This window comes from Pseudophryne corroboree (assembly GCF_028390025.1).
Source record: "Pseudophryne corroboree isolate aPseCor3 chromosome 3 unlocalized genomic scaffold, aPseCor3.hap2 SUPER_3_unloc_28, whole genome shotgun sequence".
Lineage (NCBI taxonomy): Eukaryota > Metazoa > Chordata > Amphibia > Anura > Myobatrachidae > Pseudophryne > Pseudophryne corroboree.
Window position 1 is genome coordinate 526,982 of NW_026967517.1, and position 12,041 is coordinate 539,022.

Below are 12,041 nucleotides of genomic sequence, written 5' to 3' on the forward strand. Positions count from 1 at the left end.
CAGTGTTACCTAAATGTATGCACATGCGATGTTATATTACTGCACAGCCCATGTCACCTCTAGTAATCCCACATGATCTCTCAGTCTTACCTAAATGTATGCACAGGCGATGTTATATTACTGCACAGCCCATGTCACCTCTAGTAATCCCACATGTTCTCTCAGTGTTACCTAAATGTATGCACAGGCGGTGTTTTATTACTGCACAGCCCGTGTCACCTCTAGTAATCCCACATGATCTCTGTGTTACCTAAATGTACGCACAGGCGATGTTATATTACTGCACAGCCCATGTCACCTCTAGTAATCCCACATGATCTCTCAGTGTTACCTAAATGTATGCACAGGCGGTGTTATATTACTGCACAGCCCGTGTCACCTCTAGTAATCCCACATGATCTCTGTGTTACCTAAATGTACGCACAGGCGATGTTATATTACTGCACAGCCCATGTCACCTCTAGTAATCCCACATGATCTCTCAGTGTTACCTAAATGTATGCACAGGCAATGTTATATTACTGCACAGCCCATGTCACCTCTGGAAATCCCACATGATCTCAGTGTTACCTAAATGTATGCACAGGTGATGTTATATTACTGCACAGCCCATGTCATCTCTAGTAATCCCACATGATCTCAGTGTTACCTAACTGTATGCACAGGCGATGTTATATTACTGCACTGCCCATGTCACCTGTAGTAATCTCACATGATCTCAGTGTTACCTAAATGTATGCACAGGAGATGTTATATTACTGCACATCCCATGTCACCTCTAGTAATCCCACATGATCTCTCAGTGTTACCTAAATGTATGCACAGGCGATGTTATATTACTGCACATCCCATGTCTCCTCTAGTAATCCCACATGATCTCTGTGTTATCTAAATGTACGCACAGGCGATGTTATATTACTGCACAGCCCATGTCACCTCTAGTAATCCCACATGATCTCTCAGTGTTACCTAAATGTACGCACAGGAGATGTTATATTACTGCACAGTCCATGTCACCTCTAGTAATCCCACATGATCTCTCAGTGCTACCTAAATGTATGCACAGGCGATGTTATATTACTGCACTGCCCATGTCACCTCTAGTAATCCCACATGATCTCTCAGTGTTGCCTAAATGTATGCACAGGTGATGTTATATTACTGCACAGCCCATGTCACCTCTAGTAATCCCACATGATCTCAGTGTTACCTAAATGTATGCACAGGCGATGTTATATTACTGCACTGCCCATGTCACCTCTAGTAATCCCATATTATCTCTCAGTGTTGCCTAAATGTACGCACAGGAGATGTTATATTACTGCACAGCCCATGTCACCTCTAGTAATCCCACATGATCTCTCAGTGTTACCTAAATGTACGCACAGGAGATGTTATATTACTGCACAGCCCATGTCACCTCTAGTAATTCCACATGATCTCAGTGTTACCTAAATGTATGCACTGGCGATGTTATATTACTGCACAGCCCATGTCACCTCTAGTAATCCCACATGATCTCAGTGTTACCTAAATGTATGCACTGGCGATGTTATATTACTGCACAGCCCATGTCACCTCTAGTAATCCCACATGATCTCAGTGTTACCTAAATGTATGCACAGGCGATGTTATATTACTGCACTGCCCATGTCACCTCTAGTAATCCCACATGATCTCTCAGTGTTATCTAAATGTATGCACAGGCGATGTTATATTACTGCACAGCCCGTGTCACCTCTAGTAATCCCACATGATCTCCGTGTTGCCTAAATGTATGCACAGGCGATGTTATATTACTGCACTGCCCATGTCACCTCTAGTAATCCCATATTATCTCTCAGTGTTGCCTAAATGTATGCACAGGTGATGTTATATTACTGCACAGCCCATGTCACCTCTAGTAATCCCACATGATCTCAGTGTTACCTAAATGTATGCACAGGCGATGTTATATTACTGCACTGCCCATGTCACCTCTAGTAATCCCATATTATCTCTCAGTGTTGCCTAAATGTATGCACAGGTGATGTTATATTACTGCACAGCCCATGTCACCTCTAGTAATCCCACATGATCTCTCAGTGTTATCTAAATGTACGCACAGGAGATGTTATATTACTGAACAGCCCATGTCACCTCTAGTAATCCCACATGATCTCTCAGTGTTACCTAAATGTATGCACAGGCGATGTTATATTACTGCACAGCCCGTGTCACCTCTAGTAATCCCACATGATCTCAGTGTTACCTAAATGTATGCATAGGCGATGTTATATTACTGCACTGCCCATGTCACCTCTAGTAATCCCATATTATCTCTCAGTGTTGCCTAAATGTATGCACAGGTGATGTTATATTACTGCACAGCCCATGTCACCTCTAGTAATCCCACATGATCTCAGTGTTACCTAAATGTATGCACAGGTGATGTTATATTACTGCACAACCCATGTCACCTCTAGTAATCCCACATGATCTCAGTGTTACCTAAATGTATGCACAGGTGATGTTATATTACTGCACAGCCTATGCCACCTCTAGTAATACCACATGTTCTCTCAGTGTTAGTAACACTCCTGTCCAAGCTTCCTAGTATTATTTTCAAGATAAATATAAAAGCAATGCCAGAAATACAGTACTGGATACAGTGTCTGTTAGAGAATTATATATTGTACCATGTAACACCCTGGGTCTTGTCTACTCATTTTATAGTAATTTTCCAGTTTTGATCATGATCTTTACCAGATTTTAATTGTTTTATGAAAATTCACATTTCCAAAATGTATTTTATTTCCAGCAGATGGACACACATGCAGGAATATCTCAGAAGGACATCTAATGTTATCCCCGGATTGTGACATAAAAGATAATGACAGTAGACAGGATTCTCCAGGAGATAACCCCATTACCCCAATTATACATCCAGCTCTATCAGCTGATCCCTCTGATCCTGGGAAATGTTCTCCTGATCACTCTGATATTGGTGCATCTGTTACAGCTCTGACAGTAGATACAGTGTTTTCCTGTTCTATAGCTGCACCATGTTTTACACAGAACACAAAGCTTATTGCACATCAGCCAGCTAAGGCAGGTGAGAGGCAATTTCCATGTTCTGAGTGTGGGAAATGTTTTGCACCGAAATCATTTCTTGTTATACATGAGAGAAGTCACACCGGTGAGAAGCTATTTTCATGTTCTGAGTGTGGGAAATGTTTTACATCCAAATCAAATTATGTCATACATCAGAAAACTCACATAGGTGACAGTCCATTTACATGTTCTGAGTGTGGGAAATGTTTTACACGGAAATTACATCTTGTTCAACATGAGAGAAGTCACACCGGAGAGAAGCCATTTTCATGTTCTGAGTGTGGGAAATGTTTTACACGGAAATCACATCTTGTTCAACATGAGAGAAGTCACACCGGAGAGAAGCCATTTTCATGTTCTGAGTGTGGGAAATGTTTTACATCCAAATCAAATTATGTCATACATCAGAAAACTCACATAGGTGACAGTCCATTTACATGTTCTGAGTGTGGGAAATGTTTTACACGGAAATTACATCTTGTTCAACATGAGAGAAGTCACACCGGAGAGAAGCCATTTTCATGTTCTGAGTGTGGGAAATGTTTTACACGGAAATCACATCTTGTTCAACATGAGAGAAGTCACACCGGAGAGAAGCCATTTTCATGTTCTGAGTGTGGGAAATGTTTTGCAGTGAAATCAACTCTTATCAGACATGACAGAAGTCACACCGGAGAGAAGCCATTATCATGTTCTGAGTGTGGGAAATGTTTTGCACTGAAATCAACTCTTATTAGACATGAGAGAAGTCACACCGGAGAGAAGCCATTTACATGTTGTGAGTGTGGGAAATGTTTTACACGGAAATCATTTCTTGTTATACATGAGAGAAGTCACACCGGAGAGAAGCCATTTTCTTGTTCTGAGTGTGGAAAAGGTTTTTCATACAAGTCATTTCTTGTTATACATGAGAGATGTCACACTGAAGTGAAGCCATTTACATGTTCTGAATGTGGGAAATGTTTTTCACTGAAATCGAATCTTGTTCAACATGAGAGAAGTCACACCGGAGAGAAGCCATTTTCATGTTCTGATTGTGGAAAACGTTTTTCACACAAATCATGTCTTGTTCAACATGCGAGAAATCACACCGGAGAGGGGCCATTTTCATGTTCTGAGTGTGGGAAATGTTTTGCACAGAAATCAACTCTAGTCAGACATGAGAGAAGTCACACCGGAGAGAAGCCATTTACATGTTCTGAGTGTGGGAAATGTTTTTCACTGAAATCGAATCTTGTTCAACATGAGAGAAGTCACACTGGAGAGAAGCCATTTTCTTGTTCTGAGTGTGGAAAAGGTTTTTCACACAAGTCATATCTTGTTATACATGAGAGAAGTCACACCGGAGTGAAGCCATTTACATGTTCTGAGTGTGGGAAATGTTTTTTACTGAAATGGAATCTTGTTCAACATGAGAGAAGTCACACTGGAGAGAAGCCATTTTCATGTTCTGAGTGTGGAAAAGGTTTTTCACTCAAGTCATATCTTGTTACACATGAGAGAAGTCACACTGGAGAGAAGCCATTTTCATGTTCTGAGTGTGGGAAAGGGTTTATACAGAAATCACATCTTGTTAGACATGAGAGAAATCACACAGGTAAGAGGCCATTTTCATGTTCGGAGTGTGGGAAAGGGTTTATACGGAAATCACATCTTGTTCAACATGAGAGAACTCACAGAGGTGTGAAGCCATTTGCATGCTCTGAGTGATTAATAAATCAGCTCTTGTTGGACACAGTAGACATCACACAGCTGGGGAACCATTTTAATCTGGAGTATACTCATCTTCACCATTTCCCTGCATTGTTCCTTCAGGTTTTATCCTATGTCCTGTGTTTTTTTTTTTTTTTACAATATACATGCTGCTACTGGTGAAATAATAAGACGTCATGTCCTCCTTTACCTCTACTATGCAGATAACCTGTCTTTGCTCCGGGTACTGAAAACAATACCAATACTAAATGTCTAGCTGAGCTCCAGGTGTCGGTGATGCCAGTTGGCTGTGACTCGGTCCTAGCGAAACAGGTCCATATGCTAATGCACGCCGACCCGCCTGTCTTCTGATTACTTCCTCCCACTCCTATCCAAGATTTTTCACGTGCTGCTCCCTTTCTCTGGAATTCCCTACCTCTCCCCCTCAGACTGTTACCAGCAGTACCAAGAATCTGCCGTATTTCATTTGTGGTTGATCTGTTAGCTATGCAGCCCTGACCATGGAACCTGCTGCCTCGCACAGTCCAAGAGACCTCCACCCTGGAGACCACAAACAGACTGATGACTGTTACTCACATGTTTCATTAATGTTCCTTCCCTTCCTAAATATACATCCCACATGCTGAGGTCTTTATTCTGTTCTACTTATTGTGTATCTTGTGCTCTGTGTAAATGTGAGTGTAAAGTTCTGTGAGTTCTATTGGGAGGAAAGTGATGTATAAGTAACATTATTACTGGTGAGAATGACAGGAGTCAGATCTAGTTACACCATACATTACATATACAGAAGGGGAAATGTATAAGTAACATTATTACTGGTGAGAATAACAGGAGTCAGATCTAATTACACCATACGTTATATATACAGAAGGGGAAATGTATAAGTAACATTATTACTGGTGAGAATGACAGGAGTCAGATCTAGTTACACCATACGTTACATATACATAAGGGGAAATGTATAAGTAACATTATTACTGGTGAGAATAACAGGAGTCAGATCTAATTACACCATACGTTATATATACAGAAGGGGAAATGTATAAGTAACATTATTACTGGTGAGAATGACAGGAGTCAGATCTAGTTACACCATACGTTACATATACATAAGGGGAAATGTATAAGTAACATTATTACTGGTGAGAATGACAGGAGTCAGATTTAGTTACACCATACATTACATATGCAGAAGGGGAAATGTATAAGCAACATTATTACTGGTGAGAATGACAGGAGTCAATCTAGTTACACCATACTTTGCATATGCAGGAGGGGAAATGTATAAGTAACATTACTGGTGAGAGTGACAGGCGTCAGATCTAGTTACACCATACGTTCCATATACAGAAGGGGAATTATATAAGTAACATTATTACTGGTGAGAATGACAGGAGTCCAATCTAGTTACACCATACGTTACATATACAGAAAAGGAAATGTATAAGTAACATTATTACTGGCGAGAGTGACAGGAGTCAGATCTAGTTACACCATACGTTCCATATACGCAGAAGATATAGAGGGAGAAGAAGAGACGTATGTGACTGATATGAAGGCAGAAGATATAGAGGGAGAAGTAGAGACGTATGTGAGGGGTGATTAGCAGTGTAAGGAGGAGGAGATCCCAACAGATATCAGCACAGGTGAGTAATAAACACTTATTACAGAAGTCATCACCCAGACACGTCCCCTGGTATTACTGTATAATGTCCCATTCCCAGCAGTCACCTCTTCAGTCATCACCCAGACAAGTCCCCTGATGTTACTGTATAACGTCCCATTCCCAGTAGTCACCTCTCCAGTCATCACCCAGACACGTCCCCTGGTGTTACTGTAGAATGTCCCATTCCCAGCAGTTACCTCTCCAGTCATCGCCCAGACACGTCCCCTGGTATTACTGTATAATGTCCCATTCCCAGCAGTTACCTCTCCAGTCATCACCCAGACACATCCCCTGGTGTTACTGTATAATGTCCCATTTCCAGTAGTCACCTCTCCAGTCATCACCCAGACACGTCCCCTGGTGTTACTGGATAATGCCCCATTCCCAGCAGTCACCTCTCCAGTCATCACACAGACACGTCCCCCAGTGTTACTGTATAATGTCCCATTCCCAGCAGTCACTTCTCCAGTCAGTAGCTGATTGATCTTGGTGAGTTCCAGGATCTTCTGATCACTGTGCCTCTCGTGTATCAGTGAGTGAGGTGGAGGCACCGTGATGGGGCTCTTAGTTCTGCTCAGTCCACCTGACATACGGGGATGGCTGCTGGGTGTCTCACACTCAACACATGTCTTCTTCACTACTTTGCAACCCTGCAAAATGGGGGAGACATCAATATCACTGTAAACACTGCCAGATTCTCTCACCTCTCCAGTCATGCCCTGTATTATTACTATAGATATAAGTGATGTCACTGTGACACTCCCAGATCCCCTCACCTCCCCAGTCATGTCCCTGTATTATTACTGTAGATAGGGCTAACACACCAGGGTGACATAGAAACGGAAGACTGAGCGTGGATAAGAGGGTTAGGAGGACAATTGGCTGGGTTTGGTATAGAAGTGGGCCTTGAGAGCCCATTTGAAGTTTTGTGAAGAGTGAGATGGGGAGAGCACATGCAAAATAGGTAGGACTGGGAGGAGGTAATCAGTTGGCAGGAGAGGCGGCGAGCATTAGCAGAGAGAAGAGGACGGGTGGTAGTGTACAGAGAGATGAGGTCACATGCAAGAGGGAGAAGAGTGGGTGAGGACTTTGAATGTGAGAAGCTTGATTTGTATTCTGAAAGGGAAGGGGAGCCAGTGAAGGTCCTGCATGAGAGGGGAGGTGGATGTTGTACGTTTGGTGAGGAAGATGAGATGGGCGGCAGCACTGAGGATAGATTGGAGTGGAGAGAGGCGTATGTCAGAGATGCCATAAAGGAGATTACAGTCGTCCAATCTGGAGATGACCAGTGAGTGGATGAGGGTTTTAGTAGCATTCTGGATGAGAATGGGTCTGAAATATTTTTGAGATGGAAATGACAGTACTGTGAGAGGTGCTGAATGTGTGGTGTGAAGGAGATGTAGGAGACGAGGATTACTCCAAGACAGCGCACTTGGGGGCTAGAGGCGATAGTAGTGCCATCAATAGATAATTATGGGAGGAGAATTTATGCGGGAGGCAGGGAAGATGATCAGCTCAGCGTTACACATAAGTTTAAGAAAGCGCTGGGACATTCAGGAAGAGATAAAGAGGATGTTTAGATAGAGAAAAGGAGAGGCCCAGAACAGAACCTTGGGGACACTGACTGCTAGAGGAAGTGGGGGACGGGGGGACGGAAGGAACCGTCAGAAACGTAGGAGGACAGCCAGGATAGGGCAGTATCGCGCAGACCAAGGGAGTAAATAGGATTTTAATATACCTAACGGTAAATCCTTTTCTTGTAGTCCATAAGGGATATTGTGGACAGAATTAGTATGATGGGAATGTCCCAAAGTTTCCAGAACGGGCGGGAACGTGCAGAGACAACTGCAACACCGCCTGCCCAAACTGGGTATCCTCTTTGGTCGGGGTATCAAATTTGTAGAACTTCACAAAGGTGTTAGTCCCCGACCAGGTAGCAGCTCGGCATAGTTGTAGGGCCGAGACTCCACGGGCAGCCGCCCAGGAAGAACCCACCAATCTATTAGAGTGGGCCTTCAGAGACTGTGGAACCGGTAAGGCTGCCGACACATAAACCTGTTGGATAGTAAGTTAATCCAATGAGCAATGGCCTGCTTTGAAGCAGGGCAACCCATTTTACGTGCATCATACAGCAACAACAAGGAATCCATCTTTCTGATGTGAGCCGTCCTTTTGACATAGACCTGTAAGGCTCATACAGCATCCAATGCATCTGGAATAGAAGCAGTGCCAGAACTTGACAGAATCACAATAGGTTGAACTGCTGTCGAGTATGAGTATGGACTTTTGCACGACAAGGCCCCCAATTCTGAGACATGCTTAGCAGAAGCCAGGGCCAGTAACATCACCGTCTTCCACGTGAGGTACTTGTCTTCTACCATCACCAGAGGTTCAAACCTGGAAGACTGTAGAAAACGTAACATAACATCTAGATCCCAAGGTGTCATAGGGGGCACAAAGGGAGGTTGTATATAAAGCACCCCTTGCAAGAAGGTCTGAACTTCCGTCAAGAGAGACAACTTCTTCTGGAAGAAGATGGAAAGAGCTGAAATCTGGACCTTAATGGATCCCAGACGTAAGCCCTTATCTACTCCAGGCTGCAGGAAACAGGAACCTTCCTAAGTGGAATTTCGAAGAGGGATATGTGCGTTCTTCGCACCAAGAGACATATCTCCGCAAGATATTATGATAGTGTTTTGACGTCACAGGTTTTCTGGCTTGTACCATAGTGGCAATGACCTTTTTGGAAAGCCCTTTGTGAGCTAGGCTGTTCCGCTCAACTTCCATTTCATCAAACTAAGCAGCCGTAAGTCCAGGTAGACGAAGGGTCCTTATTGAAGAAGATCCCTTAGTGGTAGAGGCCAAGGGTCCTGTACAGTCATGTCCAGAATAGCCGTGTACCACGCCCTTCGGGGCCAATCCAGATCAATCAAGATTGCTTCCACTCTTTGATGTCTGATCCGCTTGAGCACCCTCGGGATCAGAGGGATCGGAGAAAACGGGTAGACCAGCTGGTAAGGCCAAAGATAAGTCAGTGCATCCACTGCGTTCGCCTGAGGGTCCCTACTCCGTGCGCAATAGCAGCGAAGCTTCTTGTTGAGATGAGAAAGAAAAGGATAAGGAGTATATACTCCTTTATATCGGGCGCTGGAATTTTTAAAAAATGTAAACTTTAAAAAGCACACCTGATTGACAATTAAGCAATATAATAGCAGCTTCTAAAGGGCACCTGGATGCCTGATACAAGAATATAGCAATTAATGTTCTATTAAAAAACATTAAAGGAGCGCTGTTTACAGATAAAAAATCATTTTTATTATGTATTATTAAATGATTTTTGATCAGTAAACAGCGCTCCTTTAATGTTTTTTAATAGAACATTAATTGCTATATTGTTGAGATGAGAGGCCATCAAGTCGATCTGTGGGCAATCCGACCTGTCGATCAGTTGGAACATCTGAGGGTATAATCCCCACTCCCCCGGGTGGAGGTCGTGGCGGCTTAGGAGGATCACCTCTCAGTTGTCCACTCCCGAAATGAAGGTTGTGGACAACGCTCTTGCATGTTTTTCTGCCCAAAGGAGTATTCTTGACACTTCTCGCATGCAGGCCCTGCTTTTTGTCCCTCTTTGTCGATTGATATATGCCACCGCCGTGGCATTGTCTGACTGCACCTGAATTGCCCGATCCCTTAGTAGAGGAGACGCCTGAAGCAGAGCATTGTGGATAGCCCGAAGTTCCAGAATGTTGAATGGAAGAAGGGCCTCCTGGGCAGACCACCTTCCCTGGAACTGCGCACCTTGGGTGAGAGCTCCCCATCCTCGTAGACTCATATCTGTTGTGAGGAGGATCCAGTCCTGAGTCCCGAAGTTCCGGCATTCCAAGAGGATGGAAGACAGTGTAACGTACGCAGCCCCAGCTGGCTCTTGAGTACTTTTTGCCAGCCTGTTTCTGGATTCAGTGCGTTAGTGTAAAGAGACAAGACAGAACTTGGTTATCACCTATACAGCATGCTGCCTGGATTCCCAATAGAACTGGACATCACATACTATTGTGAAACATTATCCCACTGTTATATGTGTTTGTGTTTATCAGGGAATAATATGTCTAGCCTGATGTTTTGTTCAGAATGCATATGAAGATGTATACCTGTATATATGAATGTACTGGTTATTGTATTATAGTTTGTAAAATAATGTCGTTCCCCCCCCCCCCATGTGACTGCTTTGATAACCTGTTTGTTTGCTGTTGGAGATACAGCCATTCTCAGATGTCAGTCCATACACCCCCCTCATTCTTCCCCACACAATGGATTCCAGGCCACACAATCAGATTAATTAAGGTTCATTTAGTTAACATCTATTGTGTGCTAGAGGACATGCCTGGACATGTTAAAGTAGGTCTATCTGAAAGTGTTCTGTAGTCAGCCCCTTTAATGTAACCCACCCAATACAGAGCCAGAAGGTGTCGCCTTATGGTAGGACAGACAAAGGTTTGAGGAGAACAGAGGCTATGGAAACAGGGGGGTATATTTACTAAGGTCCCGATTTTTAACCGAGATGCCGTTTTTTCTTCAAAGTGTCATCTCGGTAATTTACTAAACTCAAATCACGGCAGTGATGAGGGCATTCGTATTTTTTGGGAAGTCCAAGAAAAAAATTACGAATGAATACACCATCGGTCAAAACGCGGCTGTTTAAGTATGAATCTCGGTCATTTACTAAGAAGTGCAAAGCAAAAAAAAAAAACACTGCCGTGAAAAATTACAACTCGTAAAAAAGTGCTAAAAAAAACAAACCTGCTTTTTTGAGCCGTGATTGGATAGGCATGCACGGATCCATGAGATCCGTGCCTGTATATCAGTGGGAAGGGGTGGGAAACTGTTAATTCTTTTTTTTTAAATTGCGTTGGGTCCCCCCTCCTAAGCATAACCAGCCTCGGGCTCTTTGAACCGATCCTGGTTGCAGAAATATGGGGGGGGGGGAAATTACAGGGGTTCCCCCATATTTAAGCAACCAGCATCGGGCTCTGCGCCTGGTCCTGGTTTCAAAAATACGGGGGACAAAAAGAGTAGGGGTCCCCCGTATTTTTAAAACCAGCACCGGGCTCCACTAGCTGGACAGATAATGCCACAGCCGGGGGTCACTTTTATATAGTGCCCTGCGGCCATGGCATTAACTACCCAACTAGTCACCCCTGGCCGGGGTACCCTGGGGGAGTGGGGACCCCTTCAATCAAGGGGTCCCCCCCAGCCACCCAAGGGCCAGGGGTGAAGCCCGAGGCTGTGCCCCCCATCCAATGGGCTGCGGATGGGGGGCTGATAGCCTTTGTTTAAAATGTAAAGATATTGTTTTTAGTAGCAGTACTACAAGTCCCAGCAAGCCTCCCCCACATGCTGGTACTTGGAGAACCACAAGTACCAGCATGCGGCGGAAAAACGGGCCCGCTGGTACCTGTAGTACTATTACTAAAAAAATACCCCAAAAAAGACAAGACACACACACCTTGAAAGTAAAGTTTTATTACATACATCCACACAAACATACATACATACTTACCTATGCCCCCAC

The 12,041-nt window shown here is 43.7% G+C and overlaps 2 protein-coding genes across 3 annotated transcripts in view; one reads left to right on the forward strand and one right to left on the reverse strand.

Moving 5' to 3' along the window:
- Window positions 1–5,440, forward strand: part of LOC134983904 (zinc finger protein 665-like) — an 89,295-nt gene extending 83,855 nt beyond the window's left edge. For both annotated transcript variants that reach the window (XM_063949516.1, XM_063949517.1), the window contains one exon: window positions 2,801–5,440. In XM_063949516.1, coding sequence (XP_063805586.1) covers window positions 2,801–4,803 — 2,003 coding nt within the window. In that variant the 3' untranslated portion in view covers window positions 4,804–5,440. The remainder of the gene's footprint in view (window positions 1–2,800) is intronic.
- Window positions 1–12,041, reverse strand: part of LOC134983892 (oocyte zinc finger protein XlCOF22-like) — a 630,483-nt gene that overhangs the window by 354,014 nt on the left and 264,428 nt on the right. The gene's annotated exons all lie outside the window — the stretch shown is intronic.